Raw genomic sequence first — 25,256 nt, 5'->3', positions numbered from 1 at the left:
CCAGTAGGCTTTTCTTCTCTTCTAAAATAGAACCGGTTATTACAATGGGTGTGAGCAGACATGCAACAGTTCACGTTCAGTTCCTATTTCCATACTCATCCAACTCGACATTTTCTCATAACTTTCTCAAAATTATTTTCTGCTCTTTTTTTTTTTAGATGTTTGGATTAACCCTGAAGGTGAACATTTTCTTTTTGGAAAGTTCTGCTTTAACCAGCAAATAAACTGAATTAAATCAAAAGCTTGTGGACAATGCCAAACTGGAGATTGCAGTCAATACGCTTAAGACAGGGTTGGCATCCAAAGCTATTTAGATCTAGACAGGCTAAAGGAATAGGTCAGCAGGAACTTCATGACATGCAACAATGACAGACGCAAAGTCCTGAATCTGGAATGAACTGACCCCCTGCATCATTACCAGCTGGGGAGTAACTGCCTGGGCATCAGCTGTGCTGAAGAGGAGGTGGGGTCCTGGTGTTCGGTATGCTAAACAGGAGTCAAGCAGTGTGCCATGGGTATCAGCAGGAGTGCAGATCAAGGGAATTGCTTTATTCCGTGCTCATCAGATCAGATCTGGAATATGGTGACCAGTTTTGAGCCCTCAGTACAAGGAAGATGAGGGTAAATTGGAGCAAGCTTGAAATAGGGTCACCAGGGTAGTCAGTGGACTGGAGCACTTGACCTATGAGGAGAGGCTGATGGAGCAGGGCTTGTTCACCCTGGAGAACAGATGGCTTCAGGGGACTTAACAGCAATCTTCCCATACCTACAAGGAAGTTACTGAGAAGACAGAAGCAGGCTCTTTAGTGAGATACACAGTGGGAAAACAAAAAACAATTGCCATAAACTGAAGGGAGGCTTCAACTGGATATAAAGGAAAAACAATTTCATGGCAGATAATTAAGCATTGGGGCAGGCTGCCCAGAGAGAGTGTGGAATCTTCATCTTTCAAGGTTTTTAAGACCCAATTGGAAAAAGCCCTGAGCAACCTGATCTGAAATGAGTGCTGACCCTGCTTTGAGCCAGAGGTTAGACTAGAGACCTCCCGAGGTTCCTTTCAATCCAATTCAATGGGAAGGGAGCAAAACACTAGTTTATGTTCAGGTTATGTATACTTGTTGAGGAATGGGCTTGGACTTTTGTGATTAAGAGAGTTGAACAAGTTTGCTCAAAATTTGTTTGAAAAATAACTTTAGTCATTATTTGTCAAAAGACAATTGTTAATATTCCAACTGCCAGGTTCCATCTTTGTTCTTCTTCCCTCATTTTCTAACAAACTTACCATGACAGCAAACAACAGAGATTTGGGATGGCTTATAAAGGAAGGCGTTATTGCACCTACAGGTCTTGGTTAAAGGAAAAACAAAACCAGGGTTTTTAAGAATACTGGGTAATGGAGGAACAGTGCACTTCAGTTGGTACATTTTTACTCTTAAAAAAGAATCTGCACGTGCTGGTTTTGGCTGGGATAGAGTTAATTTTCTTCAGAGTAGCTAATATGGTTCTGTGGTTTGGATTTGTGCTGGAAACAGTGCTGATAACACAGGGAAGTTTTCGTTACTGCTGAGCAGTGCTGACACAGAGTCAAGGCCTTTTCTGCTTCTCACCCCACCCCACCAGCGAGGAGGCTGGGGATGCACAAGAAGTCGGGAGGGGACACAGTTGGGACAGCTGACCCCAACTGGGCAAAGGGATATCCCACACCATATGATGTCATGCTCAGCATATAAAGCTGGGGGAAGAAGAAGGAGGGGGGGGGACGTTCGGAGTGATGGCGTTTGGCTTCCCAAGTAACTGTTACGTGTGATGGAGCCCTGCTTTCCTGGAGATGGCTGAACACCTGCCTGCCCATGGGAAGTAGTGAATGAATTCCTTGCTTTGCTTTGCTTGTGCGCATGGCTTTTGCTTTACCTATTAAATTGTCTTTATCTCAATCCATGAGTTTTCTCACTTTTACCCTTCTGATTCTCTCCCCCATCCCACCAGGGAGGGAGTGAACAAGCGGCTGTGTGGTGCTTAGTTGCTGGCTGGGGTTAAACCACAACACTGCATCAAGTTAAATTTGTGAATTACTAAAACACATTCTCGACTAATTGAATTTTAAAATACACTGAAAGCTTTCTTTAGCTGAGTCTTCTCAGTTTTTGTGATATCTAAGTAAAGGATTAATTTTCCATAAATGCTGTTTTAATTGTTAATGGCACTCATTAATAGTTAGTCTTCTAGAGGGATATTCTTTTTCCTTGCATTTTTAACACACATTTTTCTTGTTCTTCCAAAACTTTGCTATATTCCCACAAGGAGTTACATGCCTGAGTAAACCAAGTAATTAAAAGTGTAACAAAAGCACACCTGCCATAACTCTGATCATTCTAAATATGTGATCGTATTTCTGATTTGTCCAGAAACAGAATCAATAACTGACTAAAGATGTCAAGAAAACAGGTTTGTTAAGGAGTCACATGTCAGTTTCCTCCTTTTTTTCTCTTATGCTTCTCACCCTCCTCTCTCCCCCCAAAATTACAGAAATCTGTAAGAAGATCAAAATGGAGCAATGTAAAAAGGTGAAAAATATTTAAGAGTTACTAATGACAGAGGACTCAAAGGCACATCTTCTTGCAAATCTGTTCCTTAATACTCTAAAGAGGTCAAAGGCATTAAAAAAAGACTGTATTAGAAAATGTATGAACATAAATGGACTTTCAGGAAACTAGAAATCTTAACAGTGGCTAAACTGAAACAACATAAGGTTAAGAATAATGTACAGACTCTAAAAGTGCCGTAGAGTAGCTATATAGTTGGTAATAATACTGAGCAGTTTGGGGAGAAGGGCGATTTCTATGCTTTGTTCCAATGATTTTTGGCAAAAAAAGTAAATAAAACATCTAGTTTTCATTACAACTGCATGATATTAAAGGTAAAACTAAAAAAACACCTTCATGGAAAGAGCATTCTGTGTATAACGTGTTAATGATAGTTAATGAACCAAAAGCCACAGAAATCCCTTTGGACAGCTAACAAACACACACAGCTATTAATTAGGTCACGGTTGTTTCCTCACAAACCTTTTGTTCACTTTAGTTGTGGAAAACACCAACATATCCATTAGACCTGTGGGGAGGTATTCACCAGTGAAGAAAATATTTATTTATTATACATTAAATGCTTGCAATTATATGACTACTTATGGCAGTTCTGCTGGTTTCTCTCTTTGTAAGTAAACTATAATCACTCAGTTCACAATCTATTCTACTCCTCAGAACACCACTCACCTCAGTAGATCCAATTGTTTAATTTTGTGTACTTCAGGCAACCATTGTAACTCAATCACAGATTTTAAAATGTTTTGAGCATCCAGTTAAAACAACATGGAAAGAATCAACATGCTTCATTTTCACAAAGCAGAAGTTGACAAAAGTATTCTTTTTAAGGTTACCACTGAGAGGTGAAGGGTAATTTCTGCTTGAAGCCCAGTTAAATTTGAGTTCCACTCACGAACACGGTTTGCCCACTACGTCAGTTACTTCATTAACTGGCTGTGAAGAAAATGTTTGCAAAGGGCTCCTGTTCCTACTGCAGAAAATTGCAAAACTGCAGGCTGCACATCATTTCAAGGACACAAACCAGCCCCATTTCCTGATAGCCTAGGGAAGACCATTGCCTTTATGAAAATAATCAGCAAGTATTTCCTAATTTCTATGTGTGTGGAATGCCCCATGGGGCAGACAAGATGGCAGAGAGGGTATTTCACAGTGGCAGAGTATATCACTGCTCTTTTGGGAACAAAGATGGCAGAGGCTGCTGGATTGGTAGTGCTTCATCTTTTCTGCTTGAACCTTGCTTTAGAAAGCTGGCCATGCTCATTACCTCACCCGTCTAGTTCCACTTCTCCCATCACCACCCTTGCCCCAGGGCAGCTGCTGCCTCCTTACCTCCATGTCTCCTGCCCCAGAACCTCTACCACTTCCTCCTCACACATCCCACACCACTAACTATTGTCACTGCCTCCCTCAGCCCACCGAGACTGAATTAATAAACCTGACTGAATCCAGCTGACTCTGTCCAGAGCCTCTTGGGTGTGTCTTCACAGGCTCCTAGTGCTGGCAGAGTTTATTTGCTCAGGTCTGCTGCTGCGCCTTACCTGCAATGGGTTGATGCCTCACAGGTTGGAAACCACAGGGCCAGACAGTGTAAGAAGTCTTTTTAGGTCATTACTTCTACAGTTTTATGAATTGCCAATCCCAGTAACTAGGGTAACTAGGTTAACTAGGATAAGTCTAAAGTACGACTTAAACCTCTGCCCACTTTTGGATCAAAATTAAGAAGAAAGAGTCAATAACTTTATTCTTCTTCAGGAAAAAAAAAAAAAAAGAAAGAATAATTTTAAGCCATTAGCTGTCTTACCATAATCCTGTCACTGTCAATAACGGTGTTCAAGCGGTGTGCAATGGTCAGCACTGTGCAGTGAGCAAACTTTTCACGGATCGTCTTTTGAATGAACTCATCTGTTCTGAAACACAGCAAGAGCAAAGCAGACAAAAATAAGATGTTTGCATGGATAACTGAATGGCAGGCAGGTTTTATGACTTCATCAAACATGACTGTATAGCAGGAAATGTTCTTATGAAGTCATTACAGTGCTTCTTCCTCTCGTTGTATTAGATGACTTGGAGGCATATCATGAAACATACTCCAAAATCTATCCTCTAATACTTGAGGAGGAAAGAGTTTCTTCTTTCAAGTAGAGCATTAAGTTTCATTTCAGGAGACTAACTTCCCAGGCTTTGATTACAGAAAGAGGAAAATTCTGTAGAGTCAGATATTCCTACAGATTTCTACACCAAAAAAAATCATTGTTATTTTCTTTCAAGCTTTAGTTTGTGCAAGCAGCGAAGATAAGTTCGTGAAAGTAAATATCCTTCATTGCAAATCAGCTAAAGAACGAACAGAAGACAGCCTATAACTAAGGTTCTTGATTTCAACTGCAAAATGGGATTAAACAAAATAAGTGGTTGGTAAACTAAACTAGGAGTAGCTCAAGAACGTGAATACAGAAAAAAGAAAACTTGGCATATTCCATAAACCAAAAGTGTTAACTGGAACGCACAACCCAAGGAAAGGGATAGAAAGCTTTCAAGTTAAGAGCCCCAACCTGCTATGTGATTTAACCACCTAAGAAAAGGATATCAGAAGGAAACATAAGACTTGTAAAGAATGAAAACTAATCTCGAGCACAGACACTGAAGTATAGGGTTAAAGTGCTAACTGTCACAAATAGAGCTGAGAACCATGAAAAGGAAATAAAATTATACCGAAAGATACATAAGACACTAAAATGTTCTTTAGCTGTATAAACAAGCATCAAGACAAAAGAGGTGCAACACTCATAAAACTGGAGATTATTCAAGTAACTAACTGTACAAGAGAAGCATTGACATTACTTAACTTAGAGCACACCAGTTAGGCTTAAATGTGGAAATCTATACGGTCCTCTTTAGTCAATGAAAGGGGAAATGCATGGCTGGAAGGTGAATCGGAGCACCTGAATCAAGCAGCCATCAGGTGATGAATGCCCTCTAGAGGCACCTGACAGCCCACATTCCACAGGAAGCCTTGGCTCCCAACCTGGGCACAAAGCCAGGCCATGTGAATACTCACATATTGCCCATCAGCCTTCAAAAAAACAAGGAGTGGTGACAATGGGAAAAAAGGTACAGAAACTAAAATTCTCATCCAAGATAGAAGGAAGACACAAACAACTCAAAATATACTGGGGTTAGTTGGACCAAGGAAGCTCCAGCCTAGAAATCAGGCACTTGAAGGCATGGGTCTCATTTCCAGGATTTCTATTAAAACATGAAATTGTACTTTATATATAACAACTGGAGAATAATAAATGCTGTAGATAGGGTTAAAACAAGACAAAGAAGATATCTGGATAAACTGGTGTATTTAGGCAGCCGTGTTGGCTTCAACCAGTTGCTTGCAAAGCCTTAATTCTTCAAATTGTTAAAAGTAACTGGAAAATCAAATAAAATACAATAAAGATTCATGCAACACGTGTTCCCCTAACAAATTATTATTTTTTAGACAGAAGTAGTACTCTACATTGAATCTGTCTGCACATGATAAATATTTGGTATCACTTCATAAATTAAGCAAAAAGAATTGTTCTGATGCCACCATGTCAGGAGGCACTAACAATAAAAAGTGGACAAAGACATCTTTGGAAGAACAGGATGACTTAGAGGAATGGAGTAACCATTAAGTTTCCACATTAGAAAGCACAAGCTCATGTTCTGAAGGACTGACTATAACTTCTGTTACAAACTAGGTTTAAGCAATCAGCATGACAAAGGAACAGACAGGTCCCTGCTGATGACAGGACGAATCATCAGAGAGAAGGAAGACATAAACAGTTAAGTAAGAGTTCCCATGCATGCTGACTGTCATCTTCATCTGGGGACAGAAACATTTAAGCTCTGTCATGAGCTTAAGAGGATTGGGTTCTAGGCCGCAGTCTGAGAAGGCTTTGTCCTTCTGCTCCTACTTCCTAAAAGGAGCTAAAGAACATGGTGGGAAGCAGGTGTTCCTCAACTCCTTCTTTTGAACCAAGGCCAGTACGCAATCAGGGAAGAGACAGGAGAAGAAATCAGGACAGAGCCAGGCTCTTTAGCCCTGTGTGTTAACAGTCTCCTTAAGAAAAGAAAGTTGTTCATCATTAATGCCCCACATCACAGCAATACCAGCACTTTCACCCCAGTGTTAAAGCATGTATCTTTTGTTGCTATCTTCTCAGCAATGCTTCAATGACCTGACTACTCTGACTTTCAAAAGAAAAAAAAAAATCAGCGCCATACATGAAAACACTCAGTAGGGAAGAGGCTTATATAGACAGCAGGATATGTTCTCTGCAATGGTTAGAGATAGTGAAACAGAAACAAAAGGTTCTGTACTCCCTGGAATAATGTAAAGAAAGCCTTTTTCTTTCCTTATAGTCAAGCTCAAGGTGAGGTTTCCTGCAGAGCTACTAAGCAGCACAAAGAATCATAGCTTGCTCAGGAATTTTGAAAACAACTTCTTAAAGGGCTCAAAACTATTTGTAACTCTCAGGTTATTTCTACTGTTATCAGAGAAGAATGCTTCCCTGTCGTCTGCATTCATTTATTGTATCTTCCTTTATTATGTGCATTCCTTATAGCACCACCTCTTCCTACATTTACAATAGAAACCATTTCTCATTCTGTGATAGATACTATCAAACTATTATCTTAAACAGGTATTTCTTGAATATAAGCTTATCCCTAATGAGAAACTGCTGGCCATATTGTGGGTGTGACAAACGTTCTAAAATGAGACTACAAAGTAATCAGAAACAGGCCTAATAGCTCCATCTTCAAATATCACAGTATGAAATCTCATGCAGCCATGTCCGCTGACAGGGACTCCACCAGGTTCTCTCTAAGGTTCATGGCAGATCTCGGAGTATAGTTTTTGGGGTGGCAGGCAGAAGCACCATCAGTAATCTCCAGAAGAATCTTGGGAAGAAGGTAGGAAAGGCAAGAAAATATAAAAGACTAAGAAAAGATCTGTGTACAGAATTACGTGCTGACAGAGTACGGAGGCTAGACCACATGCCAATTAGTGTCTACCATCTAGAGAAGTGCCAAAGGAAGCAGCGTTTCTGTCCTGTTTTTCAGGTCATAAATGGACCCTTTGTGGCACCTACCCACACCGAGAAAGTCACCAGGCAAGTGCCAACTGATTCCATCACCTACCTCAGTGGATCAAACCCCATCATCTTTCAGGCGCATTAGAAACCAAAGATGCAACCTGAATACCAAACCAAGGCTGCTGGATGACAAAAGCTCAACCCTAATCTGATTGTATGAAAAGGGGAACCACGATACTCCCCATCACAAGAACAGTGCAATAAGAAAGCACAAAATGGTGGTATAGCTGTCCCACTGGCACCGCGCGTCGAGGATCTAACACCAAGTTTCACAGCAACCCAAGATCTGGCGTAACCTGAATTAGCTGACTGTGTTTAAAAAAAAAAAAAATCAAACAAAAAACCAACAACTATCTAAAGAGCAAGAATAACTACGACCTGAATAAGAAGCAACAAAGCTGCTGAAAGGAACACTGGTAAGTCATTATCTTCAGTCTAATGTCCTCCTGGGACTGTCCTGAAAGTGTATCTCACACTACACAATTCCTGAGTGGCCCTGGATAATGTCTCCAAGAGAAACAGTGACAGCAGTTAGACGTAACAAAAGGTTACACCTTACAAGGTTAAGCTGGCTAATGAACTGAACTATGAGCAATGGCTGTTTTTACCAGACTCAATGAACAACCAGTGTAAAAACGTGGCAGTGGATTGGTCCCAAAAAATTTTCTCCTCTATAACAGTAAAAATACGAGTTAACGCATAATACTGTAGTCAGTGCGCAGAGAGCTTAGTAAGTTCAACTTACTCAACATTTAAAAAAAGTCTCAGTTACTAAGGATTTTGTTTCAATATATCACCAAAGCGACTACAGAAAGATTTTCAGCTCTTCTGCTCCGGATTTCATAAAACTTTCCAGAACGGTTCAACTGCTATAAAATGATTCCATTCTTCAGGGTAAGAATGCCAGCTTCAGGACCAAGAAGATAAGATCAAATTAAACATCTGTCAGTCATCGCGTAAAACACGCAAGTAGTCTGACTTAGGGCAACCTTCTTTAGGGCAAGCTCCTCCTCTGCCTCACGACAGCGCTGACACCCCTGCAGCATGCAGAGCAGCTGGTAGCCATGAAGAGCAAGGGAAATAATAATAAAGGTACATATGGGAGCTGGAAGATGTAGGAAGGAGGGAGAAAGGTGCACTCGAAACCCCTTCCCTTCGCTCCTTTGCTCAGCTTTGCTCAGCAGCAGACAAGAATGGCCTAGCTGAGCTGGAGACACACAGCGGGGAGTCCCTCAGCCCCGGGGAAGGTACACTGCACGCCTCTCACCCCGCTGCTGTATCCAGCGCCTCACACCACCTCACCCTTCCTTCTCCTCCTCCCAGCCCCAAACCCTGCCTCCTCACATCTGCTTCCAGGTTGAACAGGAAAAGGGACACGGTTGCAGCAGTGGTTGAGGCAAGGAGATCAAGAGCCAGAAAAACAAAAAAAGAAATAGTATCTCCAGAGCCGGCGGCAGCTCCCCACGGTTTCCTATCCCAGGTGCCTGCTACGATGTGTGCTTGCCGCCAGGCTAGAGGCAAGGATGCCAGGTATGGGGGTTGTGCATCAGAAGAGGAGGAGGTTTTCCTTACATGCCAAAAATGCCTGCCTAACTGCTCAGTTAAGCAACCCACATCAGCATTTCCTGATGAGCGTCCTATCAGATTGCAGGGCTGAAAAATACTCTGCTGGAGTTACAGCAGCACATGAAGAAAAAGGTAATAATGACTGTAATGCAAACTGAATTCAAAGAAGAAGTTCTAAGTTATTATTTGTATTGTTATGCCTAGAGTTGATACAAACAAACATCTACCTTATTATAATATATATTGCAGCACACACTAAGGAAGATCAATTAAATGGATAGTGTAAGTTGAGAACACACACATGTGAGATGCCAAAATAGGGAGGATGAGTAAGACGGTATTAAATTTCCACAGCTATGATTAATCACAGTTAATCTATCAGAGCTCAGCCAAAAATAAACTAATAGTCAAAAAAAGGCAGAGGGGGGAAAAAAAAAAAAGGGAAAAAGAGAACCTCTGGGAAGGGAATGCACTTCTCTAAAGGTTTTACAAATACCCTGTCAGCTGAACTGCAAAGCTACCCTAGTGGCACCACTTCTCCCCCAAGAAGATGTTATAAAAATGAGTCACGCCCAGATGACATACAAAATCCTTAACGCATCTGTTTGAGGGACTTGCTGTGTTATTGTCCTCTTTGGACTTTGAGTTCTCCCTCAAGCCATAGTTTGTTGGAACTATATATTCAGCTCAGACTAATTGATGCAGTACGTTTGCAGTATTGTTTCCAAAATATTTCCACCAGCGTTTCAAATGTTTCAAAAATTAACAGTGGGGGCACTTAGCTATTGGAACAATTTAACAAGGGTTGTCATTGAATTTTTTTTCTATTGAGGTTGGATGTTCTAGAAGTACACTCTAGTTCAAACAGGAATGAATTCAGGAAAGTTCTGCCGGCCTGAGTTATACAAGACAAAATAACGAATGATAAATGAGTCCCTCCTGTAGCTTTAAACATCTCCAAATCTGTTTTGCAATTTCTGTGGTGTTAAGGACAGCTTACCTTGCCCCCACCCCCATTTTATCTGTAACTTATTACACCGGCATCTGAGCCATCTGAAGGGATAGCATCTCATAACTAGAAGTATCTGGTTTTGCTTATAGCCATTTTTCACCTTTCTAGTATTGGGAATGGGGGGAGGGGGAGGTGGGTAATTTATTAATTAATTAATATTTATTTATTTATTCCCAAGAGACATTTCTTCTAGAAACCAACAGAACTCAACCTGTTTCATGGCTATTCTGATGTTACTGATGCATTTCCAAGGAGGTTCTTCTCTTCTTGTCTATGGTTGCAGGACAAATGAACTTTGAATATTAATTTCCCTCCTCTATGGAATGCACTGAAATTAGGGATATTTTGAGCATTTAGTTTATATCAGCTGTTCTGTAGCCAAAGCTCAACTGCCCCATTTTGAATAGACAATTATAACGCTATCATTAAAAACATAAAATAGCAATAAAAACTACAAGAAATACAAAGCATTTAAGTTAATCTCTACAGTACAGATGATCGTATTAGAAGAAAAACCATGAGGTCATCTTAACATGACAGATTTTGTTTTTACCTTGGGTCCACATTTGCTGTTGCTTCATCGATGATAAGGATCCGATTTTTTTTTAGAACCGCTCTGGCAAGACACACCAGCTGTCTCTGACCAACACTAAAATTAGACCCAGATTCTGCCAGCTGCGTCTCCATTTTATTAGGTAGATCTTCCACAACCTCCTTCAGTTGCACCTGTTGACATGTCAACATATTGTAGGATGAGTAACTCTCTTTTACATCAGCTATTGTGTGTCTGATGACACAACAATAAGTATGCAAGGTTTACCTTTTATATTCTGACACAAAATGAGTAAGTGCCAAGTTGGATTACATAGTGTGTCAGTTATTAGAATTCTAAAAACATTAAAGCACATTGTTAAGAATCTATTAATGTTCATTAAAACTAAGATATGAATCAAAATGTAACCAAAGCGTCATCCCAAAGGATAATTTTTTCATAAAAGACTTATATAACAATATACATGTCTAAACACACAGGCACAAACGCACACATACACAAATGCACACACAACGGTCTACCTTTCTCCATCAACAGCTATGCCCTTATCAAACCTGATGAAAACATCTGAAGCCTAACGCGCGCAAGCACTGTAATGTTATTGGGCTTGTAAATATCAGATGTACATTATTAGATTTAATAAGTCACCTCTTCCAAGGCATTCCACAGCTCTTCATCGGTGTATTCATTGAAAGGATCTAAGTTTTTCCTCATAGTTCCAGTGAATAAAACAGGCTCCTAAAACCCAGTAAAATTAGCATTCCATTATAAACACAGGGTTTATATCGCAACAGGTAATTTAATAATAATCAGAACTAACCTATATCAACAATAGCACAGAAATATCCAACAAGCAGCTATCCTTTATGAAATGCAAAGGAGTATTTCACAACAGCATGCTCAAAGTGGGGGAGGCAAGTGTTCAAGCAGTCTGTATGAAGATAATTTACCAAAGGGGACAGGTCTGTTTGCAAATTGCTCTACACAGTTATGCTGGTACTCAAACGGGCATTTACATGCCACTGTTTTGATGCCACAAGCTATATATATACTTACATGAAATCATTGCTATCCTCCCGGTATTGTTAATAAAAACCAGCAACTATCACTGTCAATGAGCTCACATTCCTAAATTATGTTTGGGTAGTTATGAGAATTTGTTTTTGAAGTAGATAAACCAGAGAGGAATCAAAGAGCTCACAAGGCCTTTCTGGTTTTCCTTCTCTGTTTGGTTTTGGGTTTTTTCTTTCATTTCATACCATAAAAGCCCTTCAATTTTACTGCCAGAGTCTAAGAGGAACAGCTTTCATTATTTCAACACAATGTTTAAACCTATACACATAGAAGTTAATCTATACTGCCACAGCATCAAAGCAAACTTACTTAGAACCAGAGCACTGCTGGGCAAAGCTCTAACTCAAAATACACCAGGGAGTCAAATCAGTACCTTCTCCCATTCAGGCACCAATATGGGTTTACCTGTGGTCGAAGCAAGTTTTGTTCTACTTCAGTTCCCGGTCAGACCAATAACAGATCATTAATCAAACTGGCACAAATCAATTCACACTGGAAAATGTACTGTTTGAAAAGCGGGGAGGACCACTTTTGGTCCAGCGACAGATCAGTACTCACTAATGTGAGTTGCCAGACCTGAGAGTCATGCACTGACACGACTTCAGGGCTAAACTCTTCTTAATACCACACATAAAGACAAAAACAACAACAAGTCAAAAGCTGTAATAGTGCTAATCATAAATGGAGACCATTCATCATGTTGTCAGTCTTCTTTAAATTGGAGAAATCTTATGCAAAATGTTTTCTTTTTTTTCTCCCTTAGGAAATAAAGTCTAACTTACACTGGATAACTTCCACTTACTTCGAGATTAACCTCTGTTGTGACTTATGCCCCATCTAACCCTAGTGATGCCCAGCTCCAAAGGGCTGCAGCAAATCAGAATAGAATTTAGACCTTAACCCTTTTATTTTGTCTTCATTTCTAAACCACTCTGAGTGGTATAAAAGGATTAACAAAGACAGAACGTGCCACAAGCAACGTAAAAGAACATATACGTTTCTTGACATAACATGCCAATTATTTGAAAGTATCTGTTGCATTAGCAACATGTCACTAAAAACCTGTTGAATGAACAAAAGGATTTAAAAAAAAAAATGAACCGGTTAAAGAACATTTTTCTTCAAAAACACCTAGAAAGTAATTTGTTTAACAATATATATTTTAATACACCATTTGCTGTGTTTTGAAGGTATTGTTACATTTATTTTCCTTTTCAATCCATTTTTATAGGTTGGCAAAATAAGAGGCTGAATTTATAAAGTGTTCATAACTATTATAAAAGTCCTAACAACAGACATGTACTGCAACAGAAGATAAGGATATTTTTTAATTATCATTTCTGACACAGATTATTATTTAAAATAGTCTGGTTTATGAGAGGAAAGTAATAAGACAAACCTGTAAATAATTGTTGTAAAAATGCTTGCAGTCAGGGAGGCAGACAACATTTGCATAGAAAAGATTTACAAACACAACCTTCACACAGCTCCATCCAAGCAAGCAATTAGAAGCCTAAGCACATTTTTATTTCTCCAGGTAGGTATTTAAACTTACATATAAGAAAACTTCAGTCTTGCCTCATCGCTCTCTAGGAATGGTTCTGTTTAGCATGTTTTATGTTATAATTTAAATAAGCATCTCTCCCTCTGGTTTCTTAGCTTCCCACATAATTACGAAGATATTTGCTGCAAAATAACTACCTGATGTTACATTACTATTTCTATTATTGATGCTACTATTAATGCAGTACAAGACAATGCCTATCACTCAGTTTACTACAGTATAAACCTTAATTCCAAACCCTCCTCCTCTTCTCACTACCACCACTTCATAGTTTTGCATATTTTTAGTGGAAACAAGTCTTCCCTTATGCGGAAAAGAAATGCTACCTGCTAGCCCTTGGACATTTAAAACCCTTTGGGACCATGATGAAAACCGTATCATATAAACCTGATAAAAGTCACAGAATTCAACTGGATTAAAATAGTTTTACAACCATGTCAATAGACCAATGTATGAAAAAGAACACATGTATAATTAAATGCAGTGACCTTTGAGGATCTGCATCGCTCAACATGTAGAAACTGTATTTGACCAGCAGTTTTCCTGTCTCAGTACTCTATTTTATTCAACTGGGCTGAATTCTTCCAAATGTAGAAGTCACCCATAACAGTTACAGGCAAGGCTTTCAAAAAGCTGTAGACCTTGAATGAACTGATGATCACCTACTTTCAGGAGAAAAGAATGCTGCACACCAACAGAAAAATAGAACTTAAATCCACATAAAGTCCTCTTTACATACAAAAGATGACTAGTTCCAGTGAGTACCTCTGCTGTGCAATAACAAAGCCTTCAGCATGTAGAAACAAAAAATATCCTGCATTAGGCAACAATCCAATTGCTGGGGAAGTACCTCTTTTTTTTTTTTTTTTTAATAATAGTATACCTGCTTCTTTTCTCTGACTGCTATTCTTGGGAAAGGGAAAAAAAAAAAGCAGGTAATCAAAAGAGGCTTAGAACCACTGTTCATTACCATTTTTATCAGATTCACAATTTAAAGAAAGTAATACACTCTGAATGCCATCCTGCCAACAGGCTAGCAAACATTCAGACACAAAGATGGTGTAAGGACTCTAAATACAGCTTCTATAATAAAATACAGAGATCTGAGAATTAACACTAAACATGGCAAACAAATTCCTCTGGTTTCCACAGCCTACTGTTCTATCTACTTGCTAGAACATCCCAGACAAATGATTTGCCAAAAACATGACTTTGCCTTTGCAGCACATGAGCTTTTCCCTCTTCCTCCCTCTCCAGTGGAGACTGAGTGATCATGGAAGAGATCAGAGCTCTTGTGAAACACGGTAACCTGCACAGGCTCTGCCTTCAGGAAGTTTTGAGGTTATACATAACCCTTCTCTGATTCAATGTCTCATTTGAAAGTAAGACCACAGAAGAGAAGACCTGTGACCTACTGGACTTCTTGAAACAACCTTTCTTCTGCTCCATCACCAGAAATGAGGCTATTCCCAACCCCATCTTAGTTTTTTTCCTGCATTGCAGCCCTTCCTACGTTCATCAGCTTCTAAAGCTCACCAAGTTTTTGTTTATGGATCATAATGACCCACTCTTCTGTGCGTTTCTCTGCTCTCCTCCTGTCCAGCCTTCTCTAAATAATGGAAAGGCTGGTAGCTCACTTCTAGTTGGCATGTTTGCTTTCTAGATCTAGCCTCAGTCAGTTCGTACAGGGGTGACTAGAGACATGAAAGTGGTCCCTCCAAGTCCCTTACTAAGGAAGCTTCAGGCCACACATCAGGCAGGAATTGCTGCCAAAGGATCAAGTGACTTCAGAGAACTGCTGAACGTTGGTATATTCCTGTCAGATTTTCTCTGCTCTCTCCCAGATATAGGAGGACAACATACTGCTAACACCTACTCACAAGTATTCCAGAGGAACAGACAGGAGACAAAATGAGGAAGAAAACACTCCAGTTCCCAAAGCTGATTCTGTTTATCTTCAAATAACCAAGACCTTACTCAAGTAAGAATAATGCCTCGCTAAAGTTTCTATGTCTACTGAAATACAGGGGTGCAGGGGGAACATATCCTGGTAAAGCATTTTAAATACTACGGCATTTTATTGAAAATGTTTACAGCAGACCAAGTCACTCTCTTACCTGAGGTATAATTGAAATTTTCTTCCGCAAGTCATGGAGTCCTAGCTCTGACGTCAAGTGCTTATCAATCCAAATCCTCCCTTCAGGTTCTGCCAAGCGAAAGAGGGCTGCTATCAGAGAGCTTTTCCCAGCTCCGGTTCTTCCCACTATTCCAACCTACAGAGCAAGCCAAGGTTGTACAATTAAACCATGAGCTTTTCAGGATAAATTAATATGTCAAGCAAAAATTTTACAGCATCACAGGATTTATAGCAGAACAAGCACCAAATAAAACTTCTTATAATTAACATTTTTTCGAGAGGAAAAAACCTCCCCCCAGATCAGTTTGGATTCAGGTGACATTTGGATACTCAACAATTTCTTGGATCATATTCAAAGGTGAAAGATTTTCCCTTAATGTGTGGTGTTTTATTGTGTAAACAAGATAAAGTGGCTCGGTGTATAGAGTAATGTGATTCAAAGGCTGCTAATTTTTATATTAAACCTGGTTTGCTGGGTGATGTTAGGCAAATCATTTCAGGCATGCACCTACTTCTCAATCCAAAAAAGGACTCCCATAAAGCACTTTGGGAATAATGTATGAGCAGTATTCCCATTTTAAATAACTGAGACTGATTTTGGTTAGCACAGTTAAGGTGAAGTACTTCAAAGTAGTCAAAGTAGCCAAAATAAAGCCAAAACTAGCAGGAGGATCATAAACCGTATTCATGCTCCAGACAGCTTCAACAGAGAGGACACAAGTATAGAAACTACAAGGCCATGTGAGCAAGCTGCAATTCCTTTCCAAACAGAAACAGTGAATAATAAAAATCACAGTGATTCAGGCTTCTATATGTTCCCAAAGAAAAATCAGAAGCTGTATGCAATGTGAAAAAATAATGCTTTCAGAAAAAAGAGGTAGAGAAAACACAAAATATGGGATTGCTACCTTCAGTGACAAGGGGTTAAGACCTACAAATATTTCATATGAAACCAACATTTGGGAGAAAGTAGGCCCATTAATAAATGAGGAGACATATAATTAATGGTGATTAAATACTACTTGAACAGCGAACTCTTTTTTTTTTTTTTTTCTTAATATGTTGTCTTCAGGTAAAGGATTCTTAGAGAAAACAATGTGCAGTAATCAATTGTATCAGAGAAGGTGATGGGAGTAACCCTCTGCACAGATCTGATCTGGCAGGATTTGTTATTCCCTGCACTCAGTTCTAATCGCTACATTTCCAGAAAGAAATCAACACACTGGAAAGAGTTCAGAGAAGTGCAACATAAAATTAATATAGGTTGGAGATACTGATTTGATGAGGAAGGATTTATGAGGATTAAACATGTACAATATAGCCTGGTGAAGTGACTGGGGTGCAAAAGGGAGGAAGAAACATGAAAACCTTCATGAGTATACGTACAGACACCAGAGGGCAATTACCCACTGCCTGAGACTCAGATGTGTGCAGTAATGACTGCTGGAATGAAATTAAGCATGTTACATCGAAGAGCAAGGAGAAACTTTCTAACAGTCAGAGACACTAAGCTCAGACAAAGCAGCAGTGCCCACATTTGATCAAAAATACACAAAATGCTAAAAAAGTATACTGCGAGGAGCAACTTAAACCTAAAAGGTATTTTCTACTTCTGTTTTCCGATTCAACAATTTCATCTAACAATTCATTATTGTACTATTGTATATAAACTAACTAACATTTATACAGTGCTTATTATTAAAGATACGGCCTAATTTAAGCAAAACTGTTACAATAAATGATAAAATGTCTAGTATTCTAAATTGTATCAGTGAAACAAAGGAAAAACAGTTCCGAACAGTTACACTACAGCTCAGAAAGAAAATGCTGAATGGAGAACACAGGCACCCAGAGTTGTGAAAACAAAAGTTCAATTGTTTCGCTGTAAATGTCAGTGATATAAAGTATTGTATTAAGGCTATAAAGAAAAAAACATAAAAAATACATTGATACTTAAAATAAAAATGCAGCTGCTCTGCATATTGTCAAAATCCCACTTTCAGTTTGGCATCAAATGAAAGGACTGTGCTCTTCAGCATTTAGAGGAATTTATTTGTATTTTTGGTCCAATTGACTACAGGCTGCTGAAAATTGACATGAATTTGAAACAGCTCTCAGTATACACACTTATTTATTTTTTTAATACATTGTATTCTTCATAGGCCCATGTTCACAGCCAGTGCAAATACAGCAACGGTCTGCAAATGGAAGTCCCAGCCACCTAACAGGAATCACATGGCCAGGATTTTGTTGCCCGACGTAAGCCATGTGCATCCACAGGAGTACACCTGCTACGCTAGGCTCATCATTAGTCAAGTGTCACTTGCACTTCAAAGTAGAGCTGCACAAAAAATGAGAGTGAGATTTACAGCATGTCAGCTACTCCACTGAAACTGCCCGTGTCTTTGTTACCCCTCCGGCAACCTCCCTTCGTGCTACGCTGTGAGAGTATTTACGCGAACAGCTGCCACACCGTAAATCTAGACCCTCACCCTCCTAACTTTTTCATGTAGCCATACCCTCAGATTTAGGATCTGTCAGGACAAGGTGCATTTAACAGTATATTAGTCAATAAGCATTCATAACCACCCTAAAACAAAGACAGTGGTGTTTAAAACCCAAGGCTGCACATGCTAACCTTCTCCTGCTGCAGCTATAGTAACTGAAGAGGTTAATCACCGCCAGCTGCTGGCAGAGCTCCTTACACGAGCACTCCCTGGTCTGTCCCTGGCAGACTATGCTACGTTAGCAAAGATGGTTAAAACACAGGGTCCTTCCTAGCCTGCTTTCACCGTAGGGAAATACTGAACGCTGAGACAAGCGGATCAAAAGAGACCCTCACCGACAACTGATCTGTTAGTAATCACCTCCTCCATTCTTACTGTACCTACAGCTTCCCTAACTGGGCGCTGGGGTGGCTACAAGAAAAACTACAAGCACGGCAGAAGCTTAAACTCGTTCATCCTGCCAGTGGCACTGCAGAAGTCGTCTGAACAGGCGTAAAAGCTCTCACTGACAGCCACACGGGCAGAATCCCTAGCGGATCTGGAAACCTGGTTCTGAAGAGGCACTTCTCTGTAATTAAAACCAATGTAAGGAGCACAGATGCTCGGGAGATTTATTTTACACAGTGGCAGTCTACTGCAGTATTGTGCGAAACATCATAGAAAACGAACAGGAACTTCTTGGCAACAGTTTCAAGCTGGGCAAATTCACTTCAGGATGACAAAACCAGGGCATAACCACTCAGCAAAAATAAATACCCCCAGTCATCCCTCCCCCTCCTCCCCCCACCAAGGACTGAGTCATACACTGCTACTATCTCTTGCTTCCGTTTTTTACTTTATTTTATTTCTGTCTCTCATGAAGAAATGTAAATCTTCTTGTCTGCTATTACATTGGAGCGATATATAACAGCTAACGAGATGGCCCATAGGCAAGAACAGTAGAGAGTAGATAAACATCCTTTTTGCTCTTCTTCTTAAACACCATTTTTAACTCACCCATACCTAATTCCATGAGATCATCTCCATGCAGCAAAGTTGGGTTGAATTCTGGTAACGTGAGTGTTATTAAAAAGGTCCACTTGAGCAACGAAACAGGTTTGGGACTGAATGGAAAAGCATGTTACAAATGAGGCCAGGGCGGTGATTGTAGAGAGTTGAACCAGCCTCCTAGGGAAAATATCCTAATCAAAAATGTACACGTGCATTTGAAATGTAGCGAAGCACGGATTAACACTGCAGGGCTCTAATTTAATTTTGTCTGTGGGGGAGACCTTCCCTGCAGCACTCTTTCAATTGGGATGGTATCAAAATTGGGGAGGAAGAGTCAAATTTGCAGAGGAGGAAGAGTTTTATTTCTGTTTCTTTTGGCTACCAATCTAATTAATGGCAACAGTTAATTGGATTGGTAGCCGAAAGGAACCAAAATAAAATCCCCAATTCTAAACTTCTGCAACTGATTCGTATTTCTTTCTTCTCTCTTCCATTCGGGGCTCTGTGTAAGAGTATGTACATTCCTTATTTTCAGTTGTCTCTACTCACCTTGTGTGTTGACATCCTTCGTTCCATTTACGTTCCCTCTACTGAATCCCCAGTTTCCTAATGCAGCTCCATTTGCTTTGAATTTGAACAAACATTTTGGCCTTAGTCTGTATTTTGAATGTCTGCCACATTCTGATGAAATCCAAATTTTATCAGAAAATTATAAATATATTTAACCCTTTGTTTTGACAAACAGAAATGCCATGTTCCCATGTATGCTACATTTACAGGAAATAAATAGGCTCCATCTTTTGCTATTAAATATGACTAAGGCTTATTTTTTTAAAGAACATTTACTAATGTCCTAACATCCATATATTTTATAATGTATTTTTATCACACAGCTTCTTGTCAACTTATCACCTTTGCTTAATTTCTGTGAATGGCCAAAGACAGCCATATACATACCTTTTCTTTTGGTTTAATTAAAACAGACAAATGTCTTAACACCAAAGGTCCATCTAGACTGTAAGTGAAGTTAACATTTTCAAATGCTATCATTCCTTGGCTTGGCCATTCAGGTGGTGGATGCTTGTTGGTCTCCCAAGGAGCTTCTTTTTCAAGTTCTGTGTATTCCATTACTCTTTCTACTGATATCATCTAAGGGGAGGAAGGAAGACATATATACATAAATTTCAGCTTATTGCATATATTGCAAATATTGTCTGCATGTACATGTGTGTGTGTGTAATTTTACTATAAAGATTCAATGCAAATTATTCCAGAGTTTTTCTTTTAAGCACAGATAAGAGTACGTGGTACCATCCTATGCTTACTTTATACAACTGAAAAAGTGGAAAGAATGTATCTCATGTCCTACTACAGACCCAGATCTATCATGATACATAAATCCATACATAAGCATTCATTTCTAATCAGTGGGATTAATTACAAATCTAAGTGTGTGTATAAGTATTAAGAAATTCAAGCTATGAGAGTTGTGTATCAGTCTTGGCTAAGATGACACCATTTCATTGTGTGCTGGGAAGACAAAGCTAGAAATGAAACTGCCATATGAGCTACAGGCAGACCTAAAATTATTATTAATTTTATCTGTTATTAAGCATGGCTTTGTAACTTTTACAAAAGGACTACATGTATTTCCTAGACTATGGTCAGCAAATCATAATTACAAGTAACCTCCAGCTGTCAACACAACACAAAAAACCCCCAGGTTTATGCTCAGTATGTTCTTTTATAGTCTTTTTTTCTTATATATTAACTTAAAAAAGTAAATAGGCAAACTAGAACATGCTAGTAAATATTGTAAATTGGTGGAAGGTATTTTATTTTATATATTTTGGAAAACACACAATCCTCTCCCCTGATTATAAACAAATACTTTCAAATATTTGTTAACTTACAACAAATTAAGAAGATATAAGCCTTTACAATGAATTAACCCTAAAAAATGCCATGAGGGATATAAATCAAATTTTAAAATGCAATAACAAATAAATTATTAAAAATCCCAAATCTAAAAAAATCATTTAAACAAATCTTACTTACAGAGAAGGATTAATTTCTTGTAATTTTAGTGAGTTGCAATGCAATTGTCTACACTGTAACTAGACAGTCTCCTTTCTGCTGTAAAGGGAGATTATAAAGCCTCCTTTACTATGCACGGAGAGGGACAGTCACTGGGCACAATTCATCTCAATAAATATTCAAAATCAGTCAGACAAATTATACCCTAGAAGAGGCTACTTTTCTTTATGGACTGTAAGTGGTGCCTTAATCGCTTGCTAACGTATTAATGTCCTAAGTTAATTAAGAAGAATCCCATCCTTAAGGCCTCATGTCACAACCACGAAAAGGAACCAAGAGGTGAAAAGGAAGAAATAAACGTTACCAGGTTTTCAACTTCAGCACTTTGTCTAACACCCCACTGGAATGTTCCCATGAGGGTGATTGCATAGGACAGTGCCAAACCAACCTGCCCCGCATTCAAAGCTGCAGAACAAAGGAAAAAGAGAATCAAATAAGTACACTGGTAATTACACAAAATTCTAGTTAACTTCCCTTTTATGAGGTTACTTACATGATGGAAGCATCACAGCCAGAATTTTGTTTGGTTACACTGTACTTGCCATCTGTGCAATGAGTAGCTCCAGGCAGAACAGCTACTTGCTGCATTTTTTTTTTTTTGAAGGTTTTGGAAATTGTCTGTGTATTTGAAAAGATAACCCCAATTCTCCTTGGCCTGGCATTTTATCTAAAACCTGAGGTTCAGTCTCAAGACTTGTTAGGGTCATCCCTATCTGGCTGAGCATTAGTAACTTTTCACCTTTTTCTAAGGGAATTAGATCAGCCCCTAAACCTAAGCAAAAAATGAGCGTAAAATGATTTCAAAATAAGTTATGAACATTTACATCAACTTTGTACTCTTTTAAGTGATCAGATAAATTAACAGGACAGAATACTTCTTCCCCTGTTTATATAAGCACTTATTGTGTTCAGTGGGTCTACTCTCACAAAATAAATGAATTCTGTCTGCCCCAGTATTAAGCATGATTGTCCTCTGGCTTACTTGAACTTTATCCTAGCATAGCTCTATTGACTTCAAGAGAGCTACTCCTTATCCAGAGGCGAGGAAAGATTCAGGACTATTGTTTTGACTTGTCTTTTTGCATTCTAATAACATCAAACCTAGCTCAAAATTTTCAGTGTTGAGCAGCACAGAGTGTTCAAATTTTAAAACACACATGCATATACAGAACTTATCCAAAGGAAAAAGAAAAGAAACAAAACCAGCAAATTAGCACTAATTTTCATGTCCAAGATAATTACTTCTTCCTTCATATTTTAGATGACTATCTCATTCTAGTACATCTAACCCAATTACATCCTGGATGATGCATACACTAATGACAGTTCATGAGTGACAGTGAACATAAAATGTATTATTACAAGGCGATTTTCTTTCTGGAACTGGCCTATCCTGCTGATCCAAGATATTAGAAGAGTATCCCTAGGAATTTTAGCTTGCCTTTTGGCCTACTGTGCCATGTATAGAAAGGAAAAAAGTTGTTAAGAAGCAGCTCTGTGGGTGTTTCAGTATGAAAAGCAAAGCCCTGTAGGCCCAAAAAAGAAAGGCAAAGGTGGGGAAGAAGAAAAAGATTTATTTGTTGTTATTGCTCTGAAAGCCAGAATCTCAGAAGTGAAGACTACAGATCTGCAAGTTTGTTTGCACATTTGGAGATGATGGTAGATGCACGCCTAAGCCCGGAAGATGTCTGAATTGCCTCCAGTATTTTCAGGAAAGCAGATACAGCCCCAATGCCCTAGACTGAGGAAGAGATCGTGATCTAGAAAGAAACATTTAACTTAATTACAGTCCTTAAACAATTAGAAACAGCAAACTATGAAAAAGAATTAGACATTACTATACATGGTAATTACCGGGTGAACTTTTTCTAACATCTGTACTTACTCTTGGCGAGAAGCAGGGAACCAAAAGCAACCACTATAACAAAAATGGCACAGATGGCATCCAGACGCACAGCAAACCACCTCGAGGTTGTCAAAAATAGAAACCAGGCCTCTAAAGTGTATTTTACAAAGACATAACAACAGTGGATTATTAGAAAACTAAGCTGTATAATTATTACTAAATTAATTCATGTTGGTATTATAAGCTGTTAAAAAAAAAACAACCAAACATTGCCATCTTCAAATGCATGTCTGTATGGACTGATGACGATCAGAATATTGTCCAGTTTTCCTGAAATGGCCTAACCTAGTTTTCACACTAGTAGCAACCACAGCTAGTATAACAAACAGCAAAAGAAGAAAAAGAAACAGTCAAGGCCTGAAGCATCGTCCATTTATTTTAAACGGAAGCCTTTTTTTAACTCTAGTGGACTTGGGAGTCTTGTACAGAGAGCAGAAGTACAACTACATTTGCTGTAGCTGGACTACCGTCTACAGGCTTTTAGCTAGAACATATCACAACACAACCATCAGAGCCAAGTCTTTAGAAGACAGCTGCAGCTGGTTAAGCTCCCATAAGAGCTACTTAACACAGCCAGTGGAGCTACAGACCTATTCAATTGACTAAAAGCACATATCTACTTTTGGAGAAGCTCACAGGTGGACATCTCCACTGGGCACTCACATCCAAGTGTCCACAATTTGGTGCTAAATTCCATCCCAGACAGATATGCTACAGTACAAGATACAGGAGACAGCAGGAAAAGACATTGCAATACAGAAGGCAAAGTGTTTGAATTCAAGGCCAAAACCAGAAGTCAAGTAGCCATAACAAAATACGGCATTATTTATTGCTTAGGCTGCAGTCAGATGAATTGTTCCAGCTGCTAACAAGTCACAGCAGAAGGTTACCATTCCAACCCTTTCTGCATTGCTTGTCATTACTACACGTCAAAGATCAGTGCTGTTTCAACCATTTCACTGTTCCTTAGCCCAGTGCTGGGAAAGATTCAAACTAAAAAAAAAAAAAAAAAAAAAAAAAAATCCTCCCTTTTATAAAAAAAGGGAGGCGATAAGTCTGGTTTTAAGCCAGATCATTTTGGATAGCCAGATTACAGAGTGATCAAATCAACAATTCAGCCAACAGAACTCCATGTAGCTTCTGGAGGGCAGCAGAGGGAAAGAGCAAGGATGACAAGAGGCAGCCAGGTAAGGTCCGGAGCTGGTAACTTCTTAGTCCCATTTACATCAACTCTAACTGCATATGCCTGACCAGACATTTAGCAGCTGGTTTCATTAAACACGACATTTGATACGGTTTAATGGATAGTCATACACCTAGGCACACAGAATGACATATGCAGAAGAGAGAGTGCTGCATCAAGTCACAAATCTAGTTCCAGAAACTGAATTCACCATGATAATTTAGGTACCTCTCTGAAACCCAGGAGCCGAGTGTCCCTGGACACAGTCTATGGCAGCTTCCTGGTGACATGAAAGGTCATTTTTGGTGCAATAGTGTACCTGTAAGACCAGGAAATGGGACACTTGGGTTGTAGATTTTTCAGCTCCAAGGTTTTGCTCCATTGATCCCGGTGTCCAGGAAGGTGTACTAATCTGCCAGTTTGAGATGGGTCATTCTGCAACCTCCCTATGTAACCGGGATCACTGTGCACGCAGGAAGGAATATGGCAATCATGGGGACTAACAAAAGACTCATCATGGTGTAACTTCTGATTACTCGTGAGCTTGCTTATAGAGATGTTGCACTGGCAGGAAGGAAACTTCAGTTTGGTCAAACCTCAGCATGACTTTTAGATGTTTTTTATCTAAAGATTATTTAATATCAAATTCATAGGCATCCCTGAAAGAGGGGTCGAAGCGAGTGTCCTGTTTCCCACGCTCAGCCCTAAATAGAGAGGAGGATACCACTCCAGCCAAAAGCGCTAAACAAAACCATTGCTGGTTGGGAGAGCTTTCTGCGATGCAGGAAAGAATTTAAAACTCTTTGGGAGACTTAAGAATCCAGGACTTCAACTTCGTGAGCTAGTATGAAAGGTATCCTCTTTTATCGGCTATTGCTTATACACATTTAGCATCAAAGAATCCTTCAGGGTGGAAGCAACCTCAGGAGGTCTCT

The 25,256-nt window shown here is 39.3% G+C and overlaps 1 protein-coding gene across 2 annotated transcripts in view; it reads right to left on the bottom strand.

The window, feature by feature from the left end:
* The window catches only part of ABCC4 (ATP binding cassette subfamily C member 4 (PEL blood group)), a 153,878-nt gene that overhangs the window by 20,528 nt on the left and 108,094 nt on the right, over positions 1-25,256 (bottom strand). The window contains exons 23-30 of one of the 2 annotated variants that reach the window (XM_087758464.1): positions 23,118-23,228; positions 21,537-21,637; positions 20,093-20,284; positions 17,025-17,081; positions 15,619-15,774; positions 11,512-11,601; positions 10,864-11,036; positions 4,405-4,510 (exon numbers count right to left, since the gene is read on the bottom strand). In XM_087758464.1, coding sequence (XP_087614590.1) covers positions 4,405-4,510; positions 10,864-11,036; positions 11,512-11,601; positions 15,619-15,774; positions 17,025-17,081; positions 20,093-20,284; positions 21,537-21,637; positions 23,118-23,228 — 986 coding nt within the window. The remainder of the gene's footprint in view (positions 1-4,404; positions 4,511-10,863; positions 11,037-11,511; positions 11,602-15,618; positions 15,775-17,024; positions 17,082-20,092; positions 20,285-21,536; positions 21,638-23,117; positions 23,229-25,256) is intronic. The other variant, XM_087758465.1, reaches the window with a different exon arrangement.

This window comes from Nipponia nippon, unplaced genomic scaffold (genome assembly GCF_047370975.1).
Source record: "Nipponia nippon isolate SJK-2023a ecotype South Korea unplaced genomic scaffold, ASM4737097v1 scaffold_2, whole genome shotgun sequence".
Taxonomy (NCBI): domain Eukaryota; kingdom Metazoa; phylum Chordata; class Aves; order Pelecaniformes; family Threskiornithidae; genus Nipponia; species Nipponia nippon.
Note: the sequence above shows the minus strand (reverse complement) of the source record. Positions and strands in the feature narration are given on the sequence as shown.